Source organism: Semicossyphus pulcher, unplaced genomic scaffold (assembly GCF_022749685.1).
Source record: "Semicossyphus pulcher isolate SPU_LCO1_2020_fin unplaced genomic scaffold, fSemPul1.0.p SCAF_22, whole genome shotgun sequence".
Lineage (NCBI taxonomy): Eukaryota > Metazoa > Chordata > Actinopteri > Labriformes > Labridae > Semicossyphus > Semicossyphus pulcher.
The window spans coordinates 20,252,585-20,279,970 of NW_027211696.1; the positions used below are offsets into that span (position 1 = coordinate 20,252,585).

The 27,386-nt window shown below is 42.0% G+C and overlaps 1 protein-coding gene across 1 annotated transcript; it reads left to right on the forward strand.

The window, feature by feature from the left end:
- The first annotated feature begins 323 nt into the window (after positions 1–323).
- Positions 324–26,420, forward strand: slc4a5b (solute carrier family 4 member 5b). Its single transcript, XM_069673357.1, has 26 exons — positions 324–387; positions 701–919; positions 6,176–6,305; positions 6,531–6,691; positions 7,564–7,719; positions 7,888–7,995; positions 8,952–9,007; positions 11,768–11,925; positions 12,003–12,090; positions 12,168–12,326; positions 13,119–13,240; positions 13,336–13,510; positions 13,627–13,760; positions 13,843–14,023; positions 14,350–14,440; positions 15,269–15,327; positions 15,772–15,963; positions 18,042–18,155; positions 18,324–18,485; positions 19,459–19,637; positions 19,719–19,791; positions 19,888–19,956; positions 20,038–20,211; positions 20,422–20,586; positions 22,876–22,928; positions 26,111–26,420. The coding sequence occupies exons 1-26, from the start codon at positions 324–326 to the stop codon at positions 26,418–26,420; spliced, it is 3,552 nt and encodes a 1,183-aa protein (XP_069529458.1).
- The last annotated feature ends 966 nt before the right edge of the window (positions 26,421–27,386 follow it).

The following is a 27,386-nucleotide window of genomic DNA, read 5'->3' on the forward strand; positions in this document are numbered from 1 at the left end:
GCTCTGGTTGGATAGGATGTATTGTCTAAGGTAAGGTGAAAGGGTTAGGTGGTAATGCTAACTGCTTCCTGAGGTTTCCATGGTTTGAGCTGCAGTCCGGCCCTGAAGGGCTGCTTGGGTTTTCCATTGAGTTTTCCTCTTGTCATACATTGATCTGTTGAGGTTGCAGTGGCACATGTGTTGGCACATGTGTTGCCATGTGGACCAGAAACTTACAGAGTCACTGTGAGGCCGGGAGGATTCCCTGTCCGGAGAAATGACTACGTACACGCATGCTTATTAAAACCATAAACCTCTGATTTTCCTTGCACGTCTATTCCAGGATGGATCACCATGACTGGCAGCGAGGGAGAAGTAGAGGTCACAGGCGCAACGATGATGAGGACGGTGAGAAAGTGGAACCCCAGTAAAAAAGCCGTAATGTTGAATGTATGGCAAAGTATACAAGGAACTGGTTGCTCCAAATTGGCATGCACTCTGAATGAGCTCAGCACATACCGCTGTTCTGGACAACACTACAAGCAGCACATCCGGGGCTTAGCAATCTGCTCACTCTAAACCATTGAAGAACTGTAGACCTTTCTGTTTTCCTCTGTTTGTGATATTCTGTCTGACTCTGCTTTCACATCCCTCCAGAATCTGTTACTGCATTGATTTGGCACTTACATTCTTACCTACATTCTCTCTGTCCTTTCCTCAGACGGCCAGCCAGTCTATATTGGTGTTCCAGTTTCCCACAGACGAAAAAGGCGCAGACATCATTCCCACGTCAGTGATGCTGAGCGCGACACGCGGCACACACACTATGAGCGCCACACACACCGTGAACACTCGCACCGGGGATATTACCATGACAGAGAGGAGCGCTCTGACGATGACGAGGGCAGCACAGAGCATCAGGAGCACTCCGACCCCTCAGGTTAGAAGCTGAATGTCTGTATAAGATAAGCATTCCATTTATTGACAAAGTTATGCGCGAGAGTATGCCTTTGATAATTTTCAACAGACATTCATGGTTCAGAGAATGAATCCTAGTCCTTGCCTACCTTGCTAATCCTAGCAAGGTACTAAGATTAGATGAGATACCCCCTGAGAGGCTGAAAGGTCTGGACACTGTATGGCCTTCCCTAACCTGACTCTTCATTGTTGCATGGGTGTTGAGCACAGTGCCAGGGTGGTGTTTCCCATTTTTAGGCAGGGAAATCAAGTGCTTTATAGTCATCAGGGTATCAAACTGCTCAACCTCCCCCGGAAAATGTATGCGAGGGCACTGGCAGGCATTGTGCAGGAGGAACAATGTTGATTCCGTTCTGGCTGTGAAAAAGGTGAACCACCTCTCTAACACTTGAAGGGTCGCTGAGTAGACTTTACGTTGCCCATCCAGTCTACATTTATCCTTGTGTTTTATGGACTTGAAGTAGGCTTGTGACCATGTCCTCCAGGGACAATGGGGGAACAGAGCTGTTGCTAAGAGTCATCCCATTCTTATACACCAAATAGTGAGATGGGTCTGTATCCCTGGCACAAAGTCCAACACCTTTTCGGAGGATGTTGGGTCTCTCTAAAGGTGCAGCCTGGTGGAGGAGAGTATCCAGTTTAGGGACTTCAGAATTGTCTCTGTTCTTTGCAATAACTTCCAGGCAGGCACTGGGGAAGTTTACAGCTAAGTGTAAATTCCATGTTTCTTCATCAGGAAATAAAGGATTGTCCTCAAGTAAATATCTAGGGTTCTCAAGTGAGTAAAATGAGCTTGGGATTGTCAGGGATTGATGCTCAACAGCAGTAATGCTGGCATTGAACCAGCTTTTCAGGGCGAAGAGGATGCCGAGCTGGAAGTCAACGCTTTGAACTTACAAGTTCAGATCATTTTCCATCCCCTCTATATGATAATTAACTTTGGTTAGTAATTAAAAGACAGAGATAAACCGAAAACAGGTTTCTTCTGCATGGTGTCTGCGCTCTGCTTCAGAGATAGGTTAGGGAACTGACATCTGGATACAGCTCACAGAAGAGCTGCTGTTCCTCTGTGTTGAAAGAAAAAACAGTAGGAGATTTGGGCATGTGATTAGGATGCCTCTGGAGGTTTCTTGGCACATCAGATAGCTAGGAGACCCCGAGGTAGACCCAGAACACCCTTTGGGGATTACATGTCTAATTTAAATGGGAAGGCCTTGGGAACCTGGAAAACTTGCTTCTGCATTAACAGCCAAGGCAACTGCATTGCTTAGCCAGCTCGACCCTGGCCCGAGATAGGTAGAAGAAAATGGACAGATGGTTGTATGGACATGCAATAACTTTGTGGTTTTCCCGTACGTGCTAAGCTATTGTCAATTTGTCCAGAACTTTGTTTTCCATCTGAGTTCCCATCAGCCTCAAATACACTTGTTTAGCAAACATCAGCGTGCTACCACGAAAAAACCTGATTTAATCTAACAGTCACTGTGACCATTTCAGAATGCTACTGTTAGCATTTGGTACAAAGCTGTGTTTAAATACAGCCTCAATGAGCAGCTAGCCTGACTGCATTCTTGTAGCTCTGGTAATAAACCTCCAACTTTAATAACATTTTTTATTTCAGTAAAACAAAATACACATCAAACCTACTTGGACCTTCTGTGCTGCACACACACTGGTTAGAGGTATATGACCAGACTTGATCTTCCCATATAGGTAAATAATCAAAGGTCCTCTAGTGTTAGACTGTGAGTCAGAAGTTCCTACTGCATGCACGTATGTGATGAATATTTTGCAGCATGGTCAGCGTTCCCAGGGGGCCATGAAGTCTGAAGCCTGTAAGCTGATTAGAGCTGAGGAACTCCAAGCTGTGTGTGCATGTGTGTGTGCGTGTTATTTGGGGTGACTGTGAGTATTTTGTGTGTGGTATGCTTTGTATTATTTCCTAATCGAGCCAGGAGTCATACCAAGAGTGTAAACCAGGCCTGGGATGGATAATTACAAAAAGGACTGTTGGGGTCATCAGAGCAAGAAAGTTGAACTATGTTGGTGAGGATGGCCTTGCTTTTCTTGCATGTGTGTGTTTGTCTGAGTGTGTGAGTGTGAGAGTGTGTGTGCGCATGGACTTCTCGGAGGAGAGTACTAGAGGGCCCTGTGGTGTGTGTCAACCCTCTTAAAGCCTCTGGCTCTTTGCTGCCTTGGAGATTTCAGTGGATTTCTGCCACAGCTTTCAGAGGACTGATTGAATGGCGCAGGTCTGACCCCTTAGATGACTATTCCCACACACATCATACATGGCTAATTGAAAAAACAAAACTGGCTGTGGAGTTCTACTCAAAGAATTCAGCGCTGAAGCATCAAAGTGGAGAAACAAGCAGGAAGGACGAATGTAAGAAGCGGTGAAATTGTGTTTCTTCACTCATGGTGAAGAGCTAAGGACACTCAGCCTCAACAAGAGGACAGGAAGCTACACGTCTTGTTCTTTTTCTCGGCTGAAGCAAACCTAAGATCTTTCTCCAGTGGGTCTTATTCTTTTGCATCCGAGGATCCAGTGACCATGGAGGACCCCGGGGTGTCCCGTTGGACCCTACCTGGTTCCCATATAGGTAAAAATGGCAAAAGAGAAGTTTGGAAAGCCTGAAAGAGGAGAGTAGATACATGCTGTACTAATGTGTAGCGGCTGGTAAAACAATGATCACTAGCTACATGTAAACTAGAGTTCATTCCTGTGACATGCTGTGATTATAATCCCAAAATTGTATAGATGTACTGAAAACAGATAAATGATTGAAAACATGAAATGTTTACGATCTTTTTTTGCTGGTACATGATCAATGCATTTAAGACTTGCTCCAGTAGATCCTTGCAGAGATAGACCTTTTTTGTTCAAGAGCACAGGAGTTGCTGGTGTGAAGCTACCACTACCTTTCTTTTTTGGTGCTCTGATCAAACACAACATAATATCACAAGCATGCTGACCAATCGTTAAAGTGCAGTAAGACAAGCACCATTTTTGTGTGGAAGAAGGTAGACTATTTATTCCTATGGACTCAGGTGCCTTGATGAGAGAAATGTAACAGGTGTCTCTGTTTAAAGAAAAAGATCTTACCGTAACTAAAAGGTCTATGTATGCAGGGATCTGTTCTATAATGTTATTAGAGTGATAAAAACAAGCACTTTAAGTTGATGTATTATGACCGGGTGCATTTGTCCTGAAAGATTAATTTGCTGCCTTTACAGAGCTGAAATAATCTACAGGAGCAATTCTAAAACTATTTGTATCTAATCGTCCTTTAGACCTTACAATATGTAGAAAAAGGGCCCAGGTTTATTACACCAGAAAGTGTCTTAATGTCAGGAAGGCATTTGTGTTTTACTAATGGCCCGCTAATGATCTGAAACAGTGCAAAAACAACACATCACGACCTCCCCCCCTGGGATTACATTGGCTGGTCTGAGATCAGACATGCATAAGTACTCAAACTATGAACCTTAGCAGACCTCCTGATGTGACCTGACCTGATGTGATGGAGCAGAGAGAGTGATGGAAACAGCAGCAGTGTGGTGGGCATGGTGGAACATTGTATTGTATTATAAATAAACACCCAGTGTTGTTAACATAGATTACATAATTGTCCCCTGAAAGTAGAAGCGTTGATTGATATTGTGCATGTCACATGGCGCTTCTGACACTTGAGGTTGAAACTGGAACCATTCAGATCTATGAGCTTGTGTGTTTTTGTCGTTTTGGAAATCTTTGGGAACAAAAAGAACAAACTGAGAAACAGGAAACCAAAATGCTGCTGTGTGCTCATAGACAAAAAACAAACCAATCCAAGCCAGAAGAGCCTTGGGGCTCGGATGTTGATGGGGATTGATCTGCTGCGAGTAAAATTAGAAAAAGGTGCTGGCTGATTAGAAATCAGATCGTCATTAGATGAACTGACTCCCCGGTTGCTTGTTAACAAATGCTAATATGGATTATTTGTATTATACAGAGCTGTTTATCATGTCTGGCTTTGAAAAGCAAATCTATATTGACATTGTGTTATCAATTCTTTTTTTATTTTTAATGTCGTGGGATGTAATTCAACAAAGGACTTTTGGAAAATGTCCAATGTTTCGAAGGAAATGGAAAACTGATTCAAATCTTTTACTGTGTTTTGGCAGAATAAAAGGGAAATAAGATCTCTTTCCCCAGTACTTGTCAGTACATGTGCAGCAGCATTTTGGACCAGCTGGAGATTCTCTACTTATTAGGGCCGTCTGATAATAGGGAATTGTAATATTTCAGCCGAGAAGCAGTATATGCATGGACTAGTTTTGCACCGTTTTGAGACAAAATGTGGTGGTCTTCGATATTTGTTCTGTGTGGAGATGAGGGACATATCCTGATTCCTTATGGTGGTTCTGGAGGCCAGGGTGATGTTATCTATGGGAGTATTATTAGATAAAGTGTCTCTTAGGTGTTTGGGGCCAAGCACATAACTTCCCTTTTGTCTGAGTTTAGTAAAAGATAAATGGTTTATCAGCCTTTATTCATAAGTTTAATTGGGTATCGTCTGCATACCAAAGAAGATTTATGGAGGATATCTTGATGATATTACCGAGAGGAAGCATGTATAAGCTAAATGGAATTGATTTGAGGATCGTACCTGGTGGAACTCTGTGACTAACTTTGGGGTCCTACCTGTAGCATTTACAAACTGATAAATATGATTTAAATCAGTTTAATGCAATTCTACTCTCTGTAACATGACATGATGGTCTGATGTATAATATTTGTGCCTGATATTCAGTACATCAAGCTATTTTAGTGAGTATGTGAAAACTTGGTGTTAGCGACAGAGGAAACAACCGGAGGTCCCCTGACACAAATGTCTGCAAAACTTTAAGACAATCCCACCAAAGGTTGTTGAGATTTTTCAGCATAAACCAAAGTGGTGGAGCAACCGACATTTACGTCCACGAGGCCAGCCCAGACTAAAGATGGAAAATTTGTCATAAGTATGATGCTCTCATATTGATATATTGATTGAACAGTTGTTGGTTATCTTACTCACTGGATCACAATGTTGTTACCGTCTCATAAAATTGCCTAATCTTAGATTAGCATGATTGCTCTAGCGTTTATCTTTGCTCATGTCCACGTCAGGTTGTTTTCCGTCCGACATTGCTCAAATGTGGATTTAATGTCTCCTGTTTGGCTCCATTATTGCAGTATCACCTGCAGCAGAGAGGCTGCGCCACATCCTGGGGGAGGATGACAGCACCCCAACACCCACAATATTCACTGAGATGGACACACTACAGCATGAGGGGGACGAGTTAGAGTGGAAAGAGTCTGCAAGGTATGCACACTGACATACACACAAACATGCAGGCCTCAAAGCTTTCATTAGTTTAGGATTTGGGGTCACCTTTGAAAGGATTTAGAGGTTTAGGGGGGGACTTCACTGGTGCCGTGTGACAGGCCTTTAACACTACGTGTGATTAAAGCTACCAGTATCCTGCTGGTTTGCACTCCTGAAGTTGGATGAATCTATCAATCTTTTCCCCTTGAATTACCTCTGCAGGTGGGTGAAGTTTGAGGAAAAGGTTGAAGAGGGAGGAGAAAGATGGAGCAAGCCTCATGTCTCCACGCTGACCCTGCACAGCCTGTTCGAGCTCAGGACCTGTCTGCAGACAGGAAGCATTCTGCTCGACCTGGAGGGCTACTCACTGCCACAGATAGTGGGTGAGTCTGACAGATTGTATCAACACATCAGAACTAAACAAATCAATGCTGCTAGAAGAAAACACCATTATTCACTGAGGTCTGATTTCATACAGTTAAAGTACGTACAGACCCGAGACAGCAGTGATGAACTTTGTTATCTGAAAGATTAGATGTGCAACAAAACCTGTGCCCCAATTTCATGCTATGCACCAACAGTTGATAACATGTAACGTGAGAGAACCCTGTTGTTGTATTTTGAGGCGTCAATGTACTGTTGTACTAAAAGCAAATAATGTGATGCATGTAATGGTGGACATCAATCCCTTTGTGGTTTTACCACTGCCCATTAAACATTAACCATTGATTCTAATTGTGTACAGTCGCTCAGCTGAGTCGGCTGAAAACATTGACAAATTGTCGCTGTTGTTTTGGCCATGTTAGGAAACACTCATTAACATGTTAGCAAACAGTTTCCTAGTTACACATCCAGCATACACACAGAGCAATGCTCATTTATTCATTTACATTTCGTTTGTGTCCTCCTGATGAATCTGAGTCCACTCTTTTAGCTCTTTTTTTGTTCTCCACCAACTCCTGAGGACGATATGTGGCTCTTTAGCAGTTACATGCTCGTTTGTTCACTTGATTGTCTGTCAGCCTTTTGGTGCTTGCAGGTAATATGTAGATGCTTCAAAAGAGGAACAAAAGACAAAAATACTGGTTCATAAATGCTGATTTTTAAAAAGTGGTCTGAAATACATTGCTGCAAGTATTCCACCAATCAAAATGGCTCAAAGCTGCAACCCCAACACTAAGTACGACCCCTGAAGAGGGACATCTCCTTAATTGTTCATGTGTTTTCAACTTTTCAACTGCTGTTAACTTTACAGATGACATTGTGGATCGGCAGATCGCTGACGGTCTGGTTGCACCTGAGCTGAAGGAAAAGATCAGCTTTGTGTTGCTCAGGAAGCATCGTCACCAGACCAAGAAACCGATCCACCGCTCGCTGGCGGATATTGGAAAGTCCTCGAACACAGCTACAAGTACGTTTTTCTTACATTTTAACTACCAATCAGCAATCAGCAAAGGAATCAAACCTTCTGATTACATTCTACAATTCTTCCTTTGATTTCTGCCACCTGTTTAACTTTCCTTGTAAAATCTCCTCTTCTGTGCTCATCTTTTTTTCACATCCGCTGCTGCTCTGTCAGACCGTAGTCCTCATATTAATCTGAATCGTAGCACTAGTTCAGCCTCTGGGATCCACCGCTCCACAGAAGACCTGCGCTCTCGGCAGTCAGGCAGTCTGGGCCGCCTGCGTGAGTCTAAATACACCACATAAACACACACACATTCCTTCCCATTATACAACTACCTACAAACCTGTAGTGGCAATTATGATCTCATGAAGCCTCAGATATACCTGGCGACCCTTTATGGGGGTGGACCACTAGGTTTGGAATCACTTGACTACGCAAGCTAACTCAAGGATCAAGGCTCAAGGATATCTTTATCCCTAAAGGGCAATCTGTTGCACAGCCATAAACAACAGGCAAACTACAGACGATAAACACAGATATGCCATGAAGACAATCTATAACGATCACACAAAGTTTTTCTGAAGGCCCGTAGCAGCAGGGACCAAGAGTTTTAAAGTCCACTGTTCCTTCGTCTTAGCAAACTGCATCTGCAGCCCGACAGAAGCAACTTGACTTCTTCAAACAAAGCGTGGCTCCGATCAGCCGGGATGGACCGGCCTTCAGATTTACAACTCTATTCAATTCACTTCTTCAACTTCTGTGCTTTCTTCTGTTTTTAATCAATAACACTGATCTGAGCTAATTCGATTACAAAACTTTGCATGTGTGTACGTATTCTTACCATAACTACAACGCATTGGTCATAATGTGTGTTTACATTAGAGATTTTGGTCTTATTGTGTGCAACTTTATTTTCAGTGTGTAGAGGATTATGAAAGAGATTTCGGGCTCTGTGTGGTATGTTGTTGTTCTCTCTTTGTTCGATTTTATTTGTTCCCAAATCTGCTTTGAGGAGAAAAAAAGGGAAATGAGTCATTAGAATTTAATCCCCCACAGAAACAACTGGTCCCAGCACACATACTGGTCATACTTGAATGATCTCTCTGTTCCTGCGATATCACAATCCTTAGTCAGCTATTACTTAATAAAATTCCAGTGAGACACTGAAGCCTCTCAGTTCTTTGTTTTACCAACTATGTCAGAAATGTTAATTCAGTTGTGTGTTTCATTTACAGATCCTGCCCAGAGCAGAAGCATGAATGATATTTCAGACACGCCGAGCACAGACCAGGTAACATGTTACATCATGTGCGTGTGTGTGTGGGTGCTTTTTTTGGCTTCAGCTTGCAAACACTTTTACACCTGATACTTTGACTTAAAAATTCTGTGGCTAGCAGCTACAAGCACATCACTCCTACTGCGAGCTAACTGGCTCACTTTGTGTATCAGGCTGTTATCATTCACTGTTGAGACTTATACCTATATAAGGTAATGTACTATAATTCATGTATAAGCACATACACGTGAGCCAATTTGGCCCGACAGCGTGCTTACAGCAGCTGCTCCAGTGTGGGAAGTCGGTGGGAGATTAATCCTCATTTGAAGTTGTATTGAGAATGTGTGGCAGCAGGAGTACAGTGTGAGTTTATTGTAGTTTAATGACCCTGATGACATCACCGTGACATCATCAGAGTTATTTTCTCAGAGATCACGGGTCCCCCGGAGCCACAGAGGACACAGTAGCACTGTTTTTAAAGGCTGAGAAGTACTCAAACCCTTTATTTGTGAAATTAGTGCAGTGGCCCTTTAATTATGCACATTATACACTTCCACACATATACGCTGCCGCTCTCTGAGTTGTTATTGATTTGTAATCAGCTAATCTCCTGTTGCCTGTGGGAGAAAATAACGATGGTTCATCCAGCACACAGAAACACATTCATCTCCTTCTCTGACTGTTTCAGTGCGTTTGCTTTGTTTTCCTTCTTCTGCACGTTGCTGTGTTTGTGTTTCATGAAAAGCTGAGCCTTACTTTATGAGAAGGTATAAAGAGTCGTCAGAACTACTTAATCCCTCTAATCCACACAGCCTGTAGCTGAAGCGGGAATTTGTTAAACTATGTTTGTGCCCGAGTGTGCGTTTGTACTTGTGATTGTGTTGAGTTTTATGATAAATTGTTTCATTGAAGTTTCAGTTGTTTTTATTTGCAGCAAAGTACACAATCTTTTCTTTGTATCAGTGTATATAAGCTGCATACTTCTAGTGAGTGCGTTTGTGTGTTTATCATTGAGGTAAAGATCTTGAGTTCAAAGCAAAAACTGAACTCAAACATGCAACCTGAGTGTGATTTAATCATGTATTGACAGGCCGGCATGGGACCTCCAGCACACCATTAAACAGATGACGTAATAACACGACAGGACTATAAAACAACTAAAGTCACAGCTGAAGATCAGAACTCAAACTTTTACATTATTCTGAAATTAGTTTGTATTACGTGAGATTGAAATGTCTTGTTTACAGTTGCTTAGGGACCGAAAGGTTCGGAGAGAGTGAGCGAGGACCGGTTGGGGAATTGACTCTGAAAGCATTAACAGATTATGGGGAGATTTTAATTTAAGCACCCACCACTCCACTGCCTCGTGCTTGCTTGGTTAAGAGGAGAAGGAGGGGTGCGCCAAAAGAGCTGCAGTACAGTGTTGTGTGATTAAATACTGTATGAGATTCCAAGAAAACAAGAAACTTTAAGGCTCTGTGAGGATGTAGTACTGATGTTAAAGACAACCAAATTGTAAGATGATTAAAAGTTGAGGTCATGGGTTCATTTAATCCTGACAAGTCATGGTGATATAAATAATTGGCAGGGGGCTCGTCTACGTAAAGGGTCTTTTATGTAAACAGTCGTGCGTGTAGTGCGACAGACCTAACACCTGATGGACCCAGAGTGTTCAGAGAACTGAATGGCCCTGATAATTCAGCAACAAGGTATCACACATAATGATAACAAGCCTGCTTTCAACACGGTATTAGAAGCACTGCATTAAAGCAACACCAGGGGCATGGTCTTTCAGGGACAGTTGAGACAAACATCCACCCAGGAAGTCCAGTTTGAGTTCCAGAGCCACAAAGGTAAAGGCTAATGAGATGCAAAAGCATGCAACTGCAATAACAGGTACAATGATGTTGCAGTAAAAGACAATACAATCCTTTGGGACCATGAATATTTGACATTTCTTGGCAAGAATTGTTGCAACATTTCACTCTTAATCTACAGCGTCAGCTGTACCAAAGTGACTAGAAAACATCATCAGGGACCTAAAATATCTGTACCAAAATTAATGCCAATCCATCCAGTAGATATATTGATAAAATTCTTACGGAATCAACAGTGTCATCCTCATAAAAGTCAATGGGAAACGTCCTCTGGGAACCATCTATGTCAGTACCAAATAAAGCGTCCATTCATCCAGTAAATACCCAGATAGAGTAATTCTCTTTCAATCAATCGTCTACCAAATTAAGTGCCAATTCATCCAGTAGATGTTGAGCTATTTCTCGCTGAATCTACCATAGCAGCCTCATCAAGACAGTAGGAATCATCAGCCATTGACCTTCAATGTCTGTACCAAATTCACTTCCAACCCAACCAGTAAATGAGATATTTTACTTGATAAGATGAACTGTTAAACCCTGGCAACTCTAGATCAAGCCAGGGGATTAACTTCATGTATCCTTTGGAGACTTTGAATATTTGTCCGAGCTTTAACTACAATACAAGGTGAAAGGACTGCTATCCAGCTTTAAGGAGGATCCAGCACTGATTGTAGTTATATATCATTTTCTGAAACAATTCAACTGCTAGAACTACCCACCAGTTGACGTCACCAGCCCACATGATGCGATAAGCCACCAACACACAGCAAATGCAATTGATCATGGCACACATAAGCAGTTGGGAAAGGTCAGCTGCAGTGCGACATGCCTGAAACATGTGATTCCTGCTCATGCCTTTCCTTCTGCTGCCTGTTTCTGTTGCTCTCTCTTCTGCCAGCTGAAGAATAAGTTCATGAAGAAGATTCCTCGTGATGCCGAAGCTTCCAACGTCCTGATTGGTGAGGTGGACTTTCTGGACAAACCCTTTGTTTCCTTTGTACGACTGGCCCAGGCGACGACTCTAGGAGGCCTCACCGAGGTTCCTGTGCCGACAAGGTCAGTGTCTCTTCGGTCTCTTTTTTATCTCCTGGAGTGTGTGTCCTTGTGTTGATGAGACTTTTCTGTTCTGACAGATTTCTCTTTATTCTGCTGGGTCCTCATGGCAAAACCAAGTCCTACAATGAGATTGGCAGAGCTATTGCTACGCTCATGGTGGACGATGTAAGTGACTCATCTGTAGATATTAAACTAGCATTAGTTTTTTTTTACTCTGAATTTCTTTATTTCTTTTCTGCCAGCTTTTCAGTGATGTTGCCTATAAAGCAAGGGACCGCGAAGACCTGATTGCAGGTGTTGATGAATTCCTGGATGAGGTTATTGTCCTTCCTCCCGGGGAATGGGACCCAAAAATACGAATCGAACCTCCCAAGAAGGTTCCATCAGCAGAAATGAGGCATGTACATACCTGTTTAAAGAGGGTCGGGTCTTTTTGTCCAACTGGAGTTGGAGTGGGGAGGTGGCATCTTTGAGTTATTGTCATTCATATGCAGAGAAGTTCACAGACTAAGAGAAAGCTAAATCCTTGTCAGAAGAAGTCGAAGGGTTCTAGGATTGCATTACGCTCAATGCTTTCCATCTCTTTTGCTCTCCACACGGAGACTGTGTTCCTGCATGAAACCAAAGCCGGCTCAAACATGATCAGTCAATACTTCTCGGACTACAAACTGAAACCAGAATGCTTCTAAGACCTTTCCCCTTCTGTAAAGCTTCTGAATTCACGTGCAGACATCTACTAGACAGTTTTTAAAGTTAAGTTGAACTTGTTGGAAAACAGCTGCTTTTTTAAACTTTTAGAAGTTACAGAACATTGTCATTCACTCAAGTGATGTTTGTGTCCACCTAATTTATGTAAGTCCAATATTCACTCTCTTTTGGATCTGTTTTCAGTCTCCAACTCTTGAGGGAACTATATTGCTCTTTAACTTCTAAACACACCATTATATGTGATACCTGTGCAGGTACCAATTAGTGGGGGATTACAACACTATGATAGCAGTAAGAGTAAACTAAAAGATTACGACGCCAAGGGCAGCTGCTTTGATAATCCTCTATCATCCATCAGCCACTGTGACTCATTTTACTTTGCCTCATTGTTTTAACATCATCTTCATCATATGTCCAGACTACTTCTAAAGGAATACCTTCCTAACCCTCATACCTTGTTGTGTCTCCACGTTTACCACAGGAAGTCAGTAATGAACCTAAACGAGCTGGGTCAAATGAACGGCTCGGCCAGCGGGGCAGCTGGAGGAGAAGATGAGGAACTTCCGGCTCCACATGAGCTTGGAGAGGAGCTGAAATTCACTGGGAGGTAAAAGGCGACTGGAGAAAGTAAATCTTACGACACAATGTCCAATCACATTCGGGTCCTGTCATCTTAACGATTCCCGAAACCTTGCTTTCTAGGTTTGCAGGTGGATTATGGCTGGACATCAAACGGAAGGTCCCATGGTATTGTAGTGATATATATGACGGCTTCCATATCCAGTCCATCTCTGCTGTGCTCTTCATCTACCTGGGCTGCATCACGAATGCTATCACCTTTGGAGGACTGCTAGGGGATGCTACTGACAATTACCAGGTCTTGATAAAGGCTGCAACATTATTAACCAATCCAGCCAGTGCTACATCTAAAAGATTTAACATCACACCACAGAGTACCAAACATTCGTCTGTCTGTATCTTCTCCTTCCCCAGGGCGTGATGGAGAGCTTCCTTGGCACAGCTTTAGCAGGAACTGTCTTTTGTGTGTTTGGTGGGCAACCTCTCATCATCCTCAGTTCAACTGGACCCATTCTCATCTTTGAGAAACTGCTTTATGAATTCAGCAAGTAAGTTGCACACGAGCAAAGGCACACATGTGTGAACAGTACAGATAACCAGATAAGACCAGCACTCTGTCCCTCTTCACAGGAGCAATGACATAGACTACATGGAGCTGCGTCTGTGGATTGGCCTTCACTCATGCCTACAGTGTTTCCTGCTGGTTGTCTCAGATGCCAGCTACATTATCAAGTACATGACCCGCTTTACAGAGGAAGGTTTCTCCAGCCTCATCTCCTTCATATTCATCTCTGATGCCATTAAGAAGATGGTGGGTAACATGACGTCATTTAAATTAGATGAACTTCAAACGTTATGCTGACAGACTGTATATACGAAGTGGATGTAGCCCATTGGTTTCTGAAGTGAAGCCAGTGTGGAAGTGCCTTCAACCTGTACTGTTTGTAATAGCCAGGTCACAAACCGACAGGTGATGTCACGTTGGCTACATCCACTTCTTATTAACAGTTTATGGTCCTGCCTCTCACACCTTCATACAGACACAACTTCTACAAATGTCTTCTACTAGTACATAAAGCGAATAGGACATCACAGATGGAGGAACAATTCCATTTATAACTGGTTTGTTTTTCACAGGTAGGAGCCCTTAAATATTACCCAATCAACCGTGGCTTCAAGCCGGACTACATCACTGGATATAAGTGTGACTGTGTCCCTCCAGACCAGGGTGAGTATTCACAGCAGATTTTGAATGTTTTGTTTACATGTTCTATTTTTAAATCAGAGTTAATGGTACATGAAAAGCAAATATTTTAGGAAATCTCTTCTCGTATTAAAGTTAGACGAGAAGACGGATATCAATCAATCATAAGCTGGAGTCAGAATGTTGTGAGCTTAGCTTAGCATCAAGACTGCAAACAAGCGGAGCAGCAAGTCAGCATTGTCCAAAGTTAGAAAATCCTCTTACCAACACGTCTAAAGGGGACTAATTGTTTGTTTGAACTGAAACCAATAAAGCTTGAAAAATTACACTTTATAGTTTTTGAAACTATGATTTAAAAATGTGTAACACAGCTGGGCTGCACAGAAGTTCTAAGGTAGATACATTCTCTTTATGTTACTTAATATTTCAGTGTAATGAGATGTAAATAACTGGTCTTCAACTTTGTGACAACTTCTGTTTCCTGTCTCTTTTTGCCTCCTTTTTGGACGCCGTCTGACAAAGTGAGTATGCACATGTGACGTAATTAAAGGATGGTGGGGTGGTTTGATCTTTGTTGAAAGTCTGATCATCAGAACTTAATCTAAATGATTGGTGAATACATGAGCAAGATTTGGTGAAATTTTAGTTGAACTCAAAATTTGCTCATGAACATCTAAGATATAAGAATGGATGGCTGTATAATGCCACCTAACTTAAAGCTTATGGATTTCTATATAATTTTTTACTGATAGTTTCTGTAATTCTGATGATTTCATATCACACACAGAACCTGTAACGTTTCCCATCATTCATGTGGTTTCCCTCTGTTTCTCTTGTGTGTTTGCTCTTTAGTGTCTGCGCTGGGCTTTCACGTTTCAGCTCCGCTCGCAGATGATAATATGACTCTGTTGGTAAGTGACGAAGACAAGAAAACATCTATCTATTCTATTCCTCTTTGTAAGGTAACTTCTAATGTTTAACTTAAGATACCTCTCAGGTGTTCTTTCCTCCTGTCACCAAGCAAGAGCCAGAATTTGTCGAGCATTTCAGGAAAGGAAATCAGTCCTTCAAAACTGTGGTCGTACTTTTAGAAGGAATCAAAGTATTTCATCAGCTTTCTTAATTTGGGAAAACTATCTGGCTTATTTTTCAAAGAGACCCAGAGAAGTCCGTACCTTTCAAACACAAGCATTGTGGTGTCTGTTTCAATAGTCCGTATCGTCTCTTCTTTCTTTCATGTCTGCTTCTTCTCCACTCTTGATCCAACCCTTCCCTATCCTATTTCTTTATCTCACGATCCAACCTGTCCCCCTCTTCTACCGCTTCCCTCTTCCTCCCCTGTCCTGCCTCTTCAGTTTAACTTGACGGACATGGACTGGAGTCAGATGAGTAAGAAAGAGTGTGTGAAGTACGGAGGCATGCTGGTGGGGAAGGCCTGTAAGTATGTTCCTGACCTGGCCCTCATGTCCTTCATCCTCTTCTTCGGCACCTACTCCATGACGGTTTCTCTCAAGAAGTTCAAGTTCAGCCGCTACTTCCCCACAAAGGTAAGCCTTCATTATGTTACAGCTTTCTCCCAACCTGCAATAAAAGCCAACCAGCATGTGAAAGATTCTTGTAAAATGTAGATATTTATAGAAGAATAACAGGAATACGAATTAAAGCATGTTCTTATTCCTAGCAAATGTTCTATTTTTTATATTGCCAAAAGATTTGAACCCTTAGCTTTTATAAAATATACTTGAATTCTAATGAACACAGAAATACAGAAAAAAACAACTATAAATTCTTTGCTTTCAACACAATTGTATCTGCAGTAGAAAGCTAGCTATCTCAGTCACGTTATATAAATGAACACATTACTTAACATTACAAAAACAAACTAAATTATAGATCTTGTCTTTAGAAAGTATAGATAGATATTTGTCCATCACAATCATAAACAGTTATTAAGAGAGACTCATACCTGAGGAGGAGCATGTTAGGTGTGTCCTTTCCTCAGATTGTGGCAGTACTGATTGGAGAAATTGGAGAAGATTGGCAGAGTGCACTTCCTTGCTGGAGCTCTCGGCCAATAACAGTTGCACACTACCTCTGGTGTTTGAGTGATTCTCTAAACATAACAAGACAACGGACCACAACTCAAAACTCGGCGCAGAGCACAGTGCAAATGTCATTGTTAGTTTCTGACCGATGTAGTTGTCACGCCCAGCGCCGAGGTTCTGTAAGAGTCAAATGTACTCGCGCCCACCCGTGCGTCCGTGGGTGTGATTGTCTATAAATGAGGTGTGGTCAAGAGCATTGTTTGCGAATCTCCATCGTGAGGCAGTTTGACCCACAAAAACCTGGTTTAAAGTCAAAGGAGCTGCTTTATCCTGCTATTTAACTGGTGCATTATTCAAACAGAATGATGCATGACCACGAGCAGTAAAAACTGTTTGCTTTTTCAATGTGTCAAATCTGAAATAGCAAAGCACCAGGTGCAGGCGTGTCTAGCTTTTAAGGTGAATCGTATTTAATTCATGTTACAACAAAAACACCGAACGACGACCACAGACATGTGAAACAAACTCAGTGCCCTTTGGATTTGCACAGTAGGCCATGCAATATCCATCAATCCATACATTATCTATACTGCTTATCCTGTTCAGGGTCGTTGGGGTGGGGGGGTGGGGTACAGCCTGGATTGATCACTAGTTAATCACAGGGCTCCATGTAATATAGATTGTTTTAAGAATGTTATGCTAGCAGCTCTGTGAGGCTGTACTCAGGCCCAGCGGTGCTTTTAGTAAAATGATACTTTTAGCAAACAAATGATGTTTTCCATTACTGAGTTTAGAGTGTTAGTGTGCTTATATTTGCTGACTAGTTCACATACAAAGTACTTCATCCCATAAAGTATATTAATCCGCACCTGAAAATAGTCCTCAACAAAAGCACTATTCAGTTGTATTTGTGTAACGTTTGCTACAGTCGTCTTTATGTGGAGTTTAAAAGATGAATGCATATCACCAACTTCACACCTTAAATCTGCTGAATTACTGAAATACACCAACTGCATCCAGGTCCATCCCTTCCTTCCCCTGATCCTAACCACCCCCCTGAAAGCTCCACATCTATACAAGAATGTCTTCCCCCATGTCCCCCTCTCCTCTGCTCTCCCTGCATGTGCTCCAGGTCCGTTCCCTGATCAGTGATTTCTCCATCATCATTTCTATCCTGACATTCTGTGGACTGGATTGCCTGCTTGCACTGGACACCCCCAAACTGCACGTGCCCACTGAGATCAAGGTTCCCCAAATACCCCTTCATCTTTTCCTGTGTTTTTTTTTGTCGCTCCTGGGATGCATTTCTTCTCCCGGGTTGTGTTTGTTTACGCTTCTAATCATTCATTTGATTTGGTTTGGATTTATCATTGTAATGATTCTTTTACTGATTATGACTTCTCTTTTTTCTGTCTGTATTTCCTCACGTGTGCACCTCTCTCTTGTACTTTGGGATGTACGTGTTCCCTCCTCTCTGTACTGCACACCTGTGTTTGTCCTCTCTCTGTCTTGGTGTGTGTATGTGTGTGTGTGTGTGTGTGTGTGTGTGTGTGTGTGTGTGTGTGTTGGTGGACGTGTAGCTGAGGAAGCTAATCAGTGATTTCTCCATCTTCATGTCAATCATGTGCTTTGTGGGTCTGGATATGTTGATGGGTTTAGAAACACCCAAACTAATCGTTCCAACTGAGTTCAAGGTAATTGATCCCTCACTTAATTATCCCACCACGGCATGCTACTATGTTTCAGTTGCAACAAAAACAATGTACATGATTCTTTAAGATTATTTTTGCGGTCACATTTTCAACTGCAGCATTTATTTATTTGTTGTTGTGATGTGTGTGTTCGTGTGTGTGTGTGATCAGCCTACTCGTCCTGATCGAGGCTGGCTGGTGATGCCGTTTGGTAAGAACCCCTGGTGGTGGTATCTGGCCAGCTCCGTCCCCGCTCTGCTGGTCACCATCCTCATCTTCATGGACCAGCAGATCAGCGCCGTCATCGTCAACCGCAAGGAGAACAAACTGAAGGTCTGCAAACACACAAGAGACAGAACATTAAAAGCATCATATTTCACTCTGTGATACCTGTGGAGTAGCTTAGCATCATTTACAGTTAAAAAAACTCATCATTTTTCTCACACTGGTGCTCTATGCAGGCCCTCATACAGCCTCTGCCTGAATCGTCTCAGTCAGCTCTGTCCCTTTAAGAAACCCCGCCCCTACAAGCCCACTGCTGCACTTTGTGATGTCACAAAGTGCAGCGTGAAGAAAAAACTGTGAAGCCTGACGTTCACAGGAGCCTGCAGACTGAGCTGAGAAACCTGGGGATAACTCAAACATACTTTCACCTACAGATCTGAAACCCACGTTTAGTCTGAACATCCAACATTGTAATGTTATATATATATGTGTTACAATGTGAAACAGCATAATCCCCCTCTTTAAACCGATGACACAAACACCTACAGCTTATTACAGCCCATTTTAGATTAAAGAAATTAGATATGAAAATATAATGTAAAGTTAGGTATGTGGTTTAATCAGATTTATTAAGCTGAATGTTTGCCTGCTTGAGACATCAGACATTTCAGACATCATGACCTCCAAAAGTTAGACAGAAATGGACGTAGAAACACCCATAAACATCCACATCAATACTTTCTTCCTACTGAATCAATCAGCCATTGTGTTGCATTAGCAGGGAGAGCATTTTTTATGGCTCCTTGATGGCCGCATCCCAGCGTCTGTGGCTCAGGAGAAACAGAAGATTAGTGGTCTGATCAGTCTGCATGTCGAAGTGTCCTTGGGGAAGACAATTAACCCCAAATCGCTCCCGAGGGCATAGCCATCACTTTGTGAATGTGCAGGCTGGAACCTTGCATCGCAGCCTCCGTCATCATCATACATCTGACCTCTGGATTTATTTGTCAGAAAAATACCATAGCCCTGCAGCCACGGTTAGCTTTGAATGATTGCCCCCTTCCTGTCGTTGTAATTGCAGAAAGGCTGTGGCTACCACCTGGACCTGTTCTGGGTGGGCATCCTGATGGCCGTGTGCTCCTTCATGGGCCTGCCCTGGTACGTAGCCGCTACCGTCATCTCCATCGCCCACATCGACTCTCTGAAGATGGAGAGTGAGTCCAGCGCCCCGGGAGAGCAGCCGCAGTTCCTGGGAGTCAGGTAAGACTGTAATCCTGTCCCTGTATGTGTGAATCTTCTTCCCATGTGTGCTTTGTATACATGACGACTCTTCATGAACAGGGAGCAGAGGCTGACAGGGATTCTGGTGTTCGTCCTGACCGGGCTCTCAGTGTTCCTCGCTCCTGTCCTGCAGGTAAGTTACAAGATTATGTTGGATTCATTAGTTGCCTTCACTTTATTTATCCTATATATATATATATATATCTAACTGCTGTTTTGTTTAATGCAGTTCATCCCTATGCCAGTCCTGTATGGAGTGTTCCTTTACATGGGAGTGGCCTCACTCAGCGGCATCCAGGTAGGTCAGATATGAGCTTCATGTATCCATGTTTTAATCCATTGGAAGGGTCACAGCATGTTTTGTATTGTTCTGTTCCAGTTCTGGGAGCGTATCAAGCTGTATCTGATGCCGCCCAAACACCAGCCGGACTTCTCCTTCCTGCGCCACGTTCCTCTGAGACGCGTCCATCTTTTCACCCTCGTGCAGATCGTGTGTTTGGCTGTCCTCTGGATCCTAAAGTCCACCTTCCTGGCTATCATCTTCCCAGTGATGGTGAGTGGAATTCTTCCTCTGTAGTGGAGCGTTGCTGCTTCACTTGCAGATTAATGACGACTGGAGTGTTTCTGGAGTATTTCTCCCCCCACGAATACTTGGTATTAAGTCAGTAGGACTAATATCTACATGAAACGTATGCAGAAACTTGATTTGAGTTTTCTGATACGAACCAGTTTGTTGATTGTGAAGCGCCTCTCTTCTGTGTAGATCCTGGGTCTGATGGTCGTCCGGAAGCTTCAGGATCTGATGTTCTCGCAACACGACTTGGCCTGGCTGGACGACATCCTGCCCGACAAAGACAAGAAGAAGAAGGAAGATGACAAGAAGAAGAAGAAGGAGAAGAAGGCGGCAGAGCCAGAGAGCGATGAGGAGGTAAGGAAACATGACAGTAACCAAGAGACGTCTCAGCACACACAGATACCACCTGCTACTTGTCTTGAGCGTTGGCGAGTACGTCTCACTTTTAATGGTATTCACTGTGCTGTTAAATGTGTCACTCCATCTGTTGTAGGCGTGCTGTGCGTCTGGGTTTGTGTTCTTTGACTAATACTGTATGTTTCTCCTCTCTGTCCCACAGTGTTGCTGAAAAGGCACTGTATAACACTTAATACAGTCTTTTTGTCCGTCCATTCTCCTCTTAGTGTACCTGTCTACCTCCCCGACTTAAGAAACTGTTAGCATGACTGTGCTGTTGTCCACTCCCGTTTCTGACTGAAGGATAAGGCTAGTGCTAATCCATATTTCTGTAAACATATACCATAAAAAGACTAAAGAAAATAACATGTAGTAACATCAGGTCTGGTCACACAAGAGTAATTAAGCCTTACGTCCTCACTAAATAATAATATTATAACTTTGTCAACATAGCACCTTTCAAGAGAAAGCTAAACAGTAATAAGAGTAAATAAAATCAGAAAATTAATAAAAGTCAAAGTATAAAACTTGCTTTTAAAAAGAGGATACTAAATAGGCCTGCCTGAAATACAAATATGTGCTGTTGTGACAACGCACAGGTCTTGGTTGGTAAACTGCTTTAGCTAGCGAGCTAAGTGCTAACACGCTAGCCAGCCAGGAACATGCAAGCAATGAGCTGTGAAGTGAAATCGCTACTTCCAGGAGATTCCCACTGACATTTGTAATAATGCTTTTGTTTAGAAATCCAGATTTGGAGTCTTCACGCCACATGTTAAGAAAACTTTTTTTTTTTTTATATGTAAGATTACGTTTTCAAATGTTGTGCTCTTAGCAGTTACTAAGGAGGAAGTAGTTGTTCACATTGTTGCTCTGTGGCACAGAGAAGAGAAGATAAGTTAAATTAAGTGACATAATAAAAATATCGAACGTGTCTAGTCTTATCCTTGAAAATCCCTGTTTGTTCTGCATGTCGACCACTTCCTGTTTGTTTCCCTCAGCCCAACAGCTCTGTCCCCCCTACAGTGAAGATCCCTATGGAGGCCATAGAGCCCCGAACAGAGCAGGAGCCCACCCATGTTACCCCTCCCACCCAAAACCAAACCTCTGATTGTGAGTACACCGACCTCTCCTCCACCTCATTGTGCCAGTTTGATGTTTTACATATGTGATGCCATTGAGAAGTGACGGCTGGAGTGTAATAGAGATTCTGGTAGATGTTGCTCTTGACCATGGACCTGTAGTGACGTGCAAATTTTGCCCCCAAGAACAAATAAAGTATCTTTCCCTCCATCCATCTTTATTTCATTTACACTCTATGGTGGTGTCAATTTAAACAGAATCGTGTAGAAATGATAAAAGTGACTTTGTGTCCGCCAAGTTGTTTTGAATTGTAGTCTGTATATAAAGTAGACGTAGCCACTATGACGGCACACATTGGTTTGCAGTTTGAAGCCTTAAGATTGACATTTCAGTCGTTGCTATCTTGATTTTTTGGAGCCAGAAGTGACCATATTTGGAGAAATGGGTGGAGCTAGAGAGGAGTGAGGGGGTTAGCGAATGCTCACTTACTAGCTAAGACCAGCTTTAGCTTGGTTAGCAAGGTGCATCTGTTAGTCACCATAACTGGAAGCTAATTTTGGCTAGCGAATAGCTGACTCCTCAAAGTGTCCTGAAATACAACGCTGAACAAGACATTTTTCAGAGTTATGTGGTGGCGTCAATCACAGCAAACCACGAGCTAAAGCAAACCCTGCTTTAACGTCAATCTTACTCTAAATGTGGACATATATTTTCAAACAACATCATGCTGCATTAAAGAAGACTTGAAGACCACAAATGCATAATAAAATCACTTACTGAGGTTATAAGTCAAGTGAGAAGTCATTTCTCATACACTTTTATACATTTGCAACCTGTGGAGTCGCCCCCTGCTGGCTGTAAGAAAGATTGCAGGTTTGAGACACTTGCCTGTAAACATAGAAAGTGTATCGACTATATATAAGATGGTTAACAGTCACATTTAAAGGGCAGTGGTCCAGAGCAACCTCGAAGGATAAACTGGTTGTGAACATTGCTCTGAACATCATGCAATAGTGTTTTTTGATGGGTTTGTTCAACTTTGTTATCTTTGTGTCTCTGTGTTTGTATCTGTGTTGAACTGTGTTTACACGCCTGTGTGTGCTTGGTTTGTGTTGTGTGCATATTCTCCTTGTGCGTCTCTCTGTGTTCTGGGTGTTTCTCTTACAGGAGATGAACGCGTACTCGACAGTCACGTCCGATCAAAATGAATTAGACCGCAGGTACTGTGTGCTGAAACTGCACGTGCCCTACAGGGATCTGATTAGCTCACCTGACACTAACACTGACTGAAACAACAACCCTGACACCGTCAGACGACCAAAGCGATAGCTACAGCTTAGAAACACAGCGGCTGCATCACTTGTATCTATATGTATGTTGGACCTGTAGGTTGTTTTTACAGTGCAGGCTTGTACAGTAGACTTAATATAGGGCTTATTCAGTGCACTTGCAGAGAGAGTAATGTATATAATGTAGTGCATGATGGCATGAATGTTCACTATATAAAAGTTGTTCATACTCTAGGTCAGGGGTTTTCAATGCTGACACTGCCGACCCCCTTTAAAGCCCCTCCCCCCTCTTCACTTTAACACCATAATGCTTCGGGAGGAAATAAACAGGACTTATAATGATGCTATGGATTCAGTGAGTTACACAGCTTGAGCCCATCTTTTAATTGATTTATTTTCTCCCATAATTTCTACACAGATTTATGGATGTTTTTCTTGACAGACGTTAGAGTCAAATTATGTCCCCCAGAACTGTAAGTCGCTCTGATTATAAAAATATATGTTTAATGTCTGTGAGTTCGGATCTGACAGAGTTATGACTGAATGAAGGAGTGCGATTCTTAAAGCAAAATATAGTTTTGTTGTTGATGTTTTTAAAGTACTTTGTTTGCCTCTGTGAGCAGTGAGTCAGAACACTGCTGGTCCTGTTGTTTTTTAAGCAACAGAATTAGTTTGACAAACTAACATAACTAACTTCCCATGGATAAACAACACCAGCATGCAGCTGTCCCTTTAACCTCCCCCACATAATCTCCCATAACCCCCCGGGGGAGGCGCCTCACTTTTGAAAACCCCTGCTCTAGATCTATCCTTTAATTTAACAACACTTCCTGTAGTTGTCTGCTGTTCATTGATTTTAGTCACTGTAGATCCTGGCATATCTAGACAGCTTATTATTATTATTATTTTTCTCTGCTGCAAAATGTGTAATATAACAGTCTCTGTAAAAACAACAAATCAGACGTTAGATTTTGTTTAAAAGATTATTTCTGTGCAAATGTAACGTCTGCACAACGTCTGGACAGTCAGTTATTTTGGATATAAATTAAGTTATTTTACAGCTTTATTCTGACACCTGTTGTAAATATTGTTTTTGTCTTTGAAAGCCTGTTATTATGTCTTTTCAGGGAGTTATTGTAAAGATGGCTGGAAGGTCTTTTGTTCTCTGCAAAACTGATCGTTTTAAGTTTCCTTGAAGTTTAGCAGCAGAGCGTCCAGAGAATTTCACAGCTGTTTATCGAGCTTCTAAGATAACAGCTGATTATTTTACATTTTCCCAAAACAAAACAGAAACAAATCAACACGTTGTGATCCTTTAAAATCCACCACAATGCAGTGATGACTGCATTCTTGTTATTTCTGTTTCTGCACAGCTGTCCCTGTTGTTGTACTGAGACAGAAACATAAGAAAGAGAAGTTCTGCTTTTAAATACAAACTTTAGCTGCTTTTTAATGATTTATAATTTATTCCATTTTGCTTCACTACCTTTAGTGTAAATATTGTAATTTTTAATGAACTACATTTATCTGAGAGCTTTAATTACTTTGTACAAAATATAAAAGTATGTATTATTATAGCTTAATCTACCCAGTAGTATATTAAGTAGTAAACTTTAAGTTACATCAATTGTAAGACAATAAAATATATTATTCTAAAGGGGCGACTCTGCACGATGAGGATTCACTCGTTTTGTTAATTGACTTATTTGATGCTGTTACTCTGACATCATGTAAAAGTTATTTTGTTACTCTGTGAGCTTTGGCTGTTTCCTGACTCTCATGCAGACACAGTAACGAGCACTTTATGAAAACCTTTTTGCATAGTTAAACCCTGCAGTGAGACCAACAGCAGGAGCTCTGAACGGTGTGACATGCATTGGTGGATCCATATTTTCTATTACAAATAGTGCATATGCATAAATCACTTAAAGGTTTGCCCATGATGCTCTCCACATGTGAACATGGGGATTCATCATGAGGAGGATTTTGGTTGTTTCTTTTGAAAATCACTGTGACTAAAAACACACACGGACTCAGTGAACCAGAGAGCACCGCAGCACCACCTTGCATCCTGCATGGCTACAAGTCTGATCCTGTTTACCTGCTTACACCTGTCAGCCAATCACACTGCTGCGCTGTGTGAAAAGATAATAGGCTTCTACAAGAACAGTTCATTACAATTTATCACTAGTATATTAATTCATTTAAGAACACACATATTTTTGTACGGTTATCTATTCAGAGTACATGTAGTTTTATTCTATATTTTATGGCTACAAATAATCATTATTTCTGTCACTGATTAGTCTGTAGAGTTTTTTATTGACCCTAATCAAAACTTTTTACACAACTACACAACAATAAAACGATCAATATTATTTATATAGCGCCAAATATCTCCTGACAGTTTAGAGACGGTGTAGACAGCATTCTTTTGTCCTCCCAATCATGTACAACAAATCTGAGAAGCTGATAATCTATTGTCAGAATAATAAATCGTTGCAGTTTAACATTTGTTCGGACTGACACTAAAGGGGATTTGGAAAAAAATAACTGATAACTGAATGTAACTGATAAATTTGATCTTAAATCCCAAATGCCCCTTCGATTCCTGCCATCTCTACTTCCTTCCCGTCTCTCCTTCCTCCACCTGCCAGTGTGAGAAACTCTGAAAGCGTCAGTCGTCTTTCTGCTTGAACAGCAGCGCCCTCTAGAGTAACTTCAAACAAGTGCAGTGCCGGGGCTGAAAGAAACACTAAGTCCTTATTTAAAAAACAACACACACGTAACACGCTGCACCTTCAATGATGAAGACATATAAGGACTCCATTTACACATTTAAACTAACGTCTCATGAAGGTGTATCTTTAGGAATCAGCTCTCCAAATTCTTTGTTTTCTTAAGCTTTTGAATGTGTTTAGTACACTCAGCCTCCAGTTTATACGGTGCAGCTCATCTGATACAATGTAATACAACAGTCATGTAATAAAACCTTCTGAATCACTAGTAGCAGTTTCAGCTGGCTGCACCTAATAAAGTGGAACCTCAGTGTGCTACATGTGTGCGATGTAGAGTAAAAGTGTAACCTGGCTGGTTCCACCACTGTTCCCCAGCATCACTCTGCACCTGAAGATCTCCTGCCCCCCCTCGCCTAACCCCTCCCAGACGAGCCTTGCCTCCGGGGACGCTCCGTCGCACCTGCCTCCACGCCAGCCCGTGCCCCAGGTCAACATCCAGGTGGAGTCAGACTGCGAGGAGTCTGGCCTCTACTCCAGACCGCAACCCCACCATCACCACCACCATCACCGCCACCACCAGAGCCTTTATCCCCCTCGTGTCACACCTCCGCCTGTAATGCAGAGACTCTTTCACCCTAAACTGCACGCTCGCTTTGTTGACCAGTGTGCTGAGACCGTTCTTTAGACACACAGGTGTGATCCTGCAGCAACACAACACACACACACACACAGAGAAGGTGCAAAGTGTTGCATACAACTACTAATCTGCGGAACATCTCCACGTGATGGTTTAAATTACATTTTTACTATACATTAACGGCTCTTTTACATGTATTAATAGGATTTTTATAAGATATAATGCCCATGAATTATACAACTACCCACCCTGAACCTCTCTCAGCTCTCAGGTCAGAAACCAGCCTCCTGTAGTTTCCACAACTAGCTGCAAAGAAACAACCAAAATGTGTTCATAATATTAATAACACTAATTGCATGAACCCCCTCTGAACCTGTGTTAGGTAGTGTTATTGATCATGATTTGTTTTTTCCTTGTGCATTTAAAGAAAGGTAGAGAGAGAAGTGACATGCACCATTGTTTGTGTGCATAATGGATGTAAAGCCCTGAAAATGTAATAAAAACAGCATTTAAAGTTTGTTTGTGTTAGTTTGTTTTGTTCAGACTGGATTGTTGGTCACTCTTTAACTAAGAGCAGATTTACTCAGGTGTTGTATTTAAGTACAAATGTCAGGTACTTTAAATTTACATCAGTCTTTCCATGCCGTTTTTAACTACTACAGACCGCCAGGTGATTGGGGGAGTTATGGGGGCTGGATTGTTTGCAGCAGGCTAAAGATTTTTGCAAAACAAACTATAACGAAGTATATGACTACAGAAAACGAGGTTAATTTATCCCGGGTATAGAATTGAAATGCGCGTTACTAAATCTACAAAGCAAGCAAAATTAATTCCGTATAATACAATTGCACAAATCAATGCATATACAGCCATCACAAACATGTAACTTAGCACAAAGAGCGTCTGTGGATTGCAAAAGTGACGAATAAGGACACAGAGTTAAATACGGCAGAGCAGCAGAGTCATTGTACCATACAGAAGAGAACTCATGCTAGCTAGCAGCGTACCAGCAAC

Coding starts and splice junctions, on each gene's coding strand:
- slc4a5b (XM_069673357.1), top strand. CDS start 324: ATGGATCACCATGACTGGCAGCGAGGGAGAAGTAGAGGTCACAGGCGC. Junction 14,024..14,349: donor CTGATGCCATTAAGAAGATG/GTGGGTAACATG, acceptor TGTTTTTCACAG/GTAGGAGCCCTTAAATATTA. Junction 19,792..19,887: donor TCCTCGCTCCTGTCCTGCAG/GTAAGTTACAAG, acceptor TGTTTAATGCAG/TTCATCCCTATGCCAGTCCT.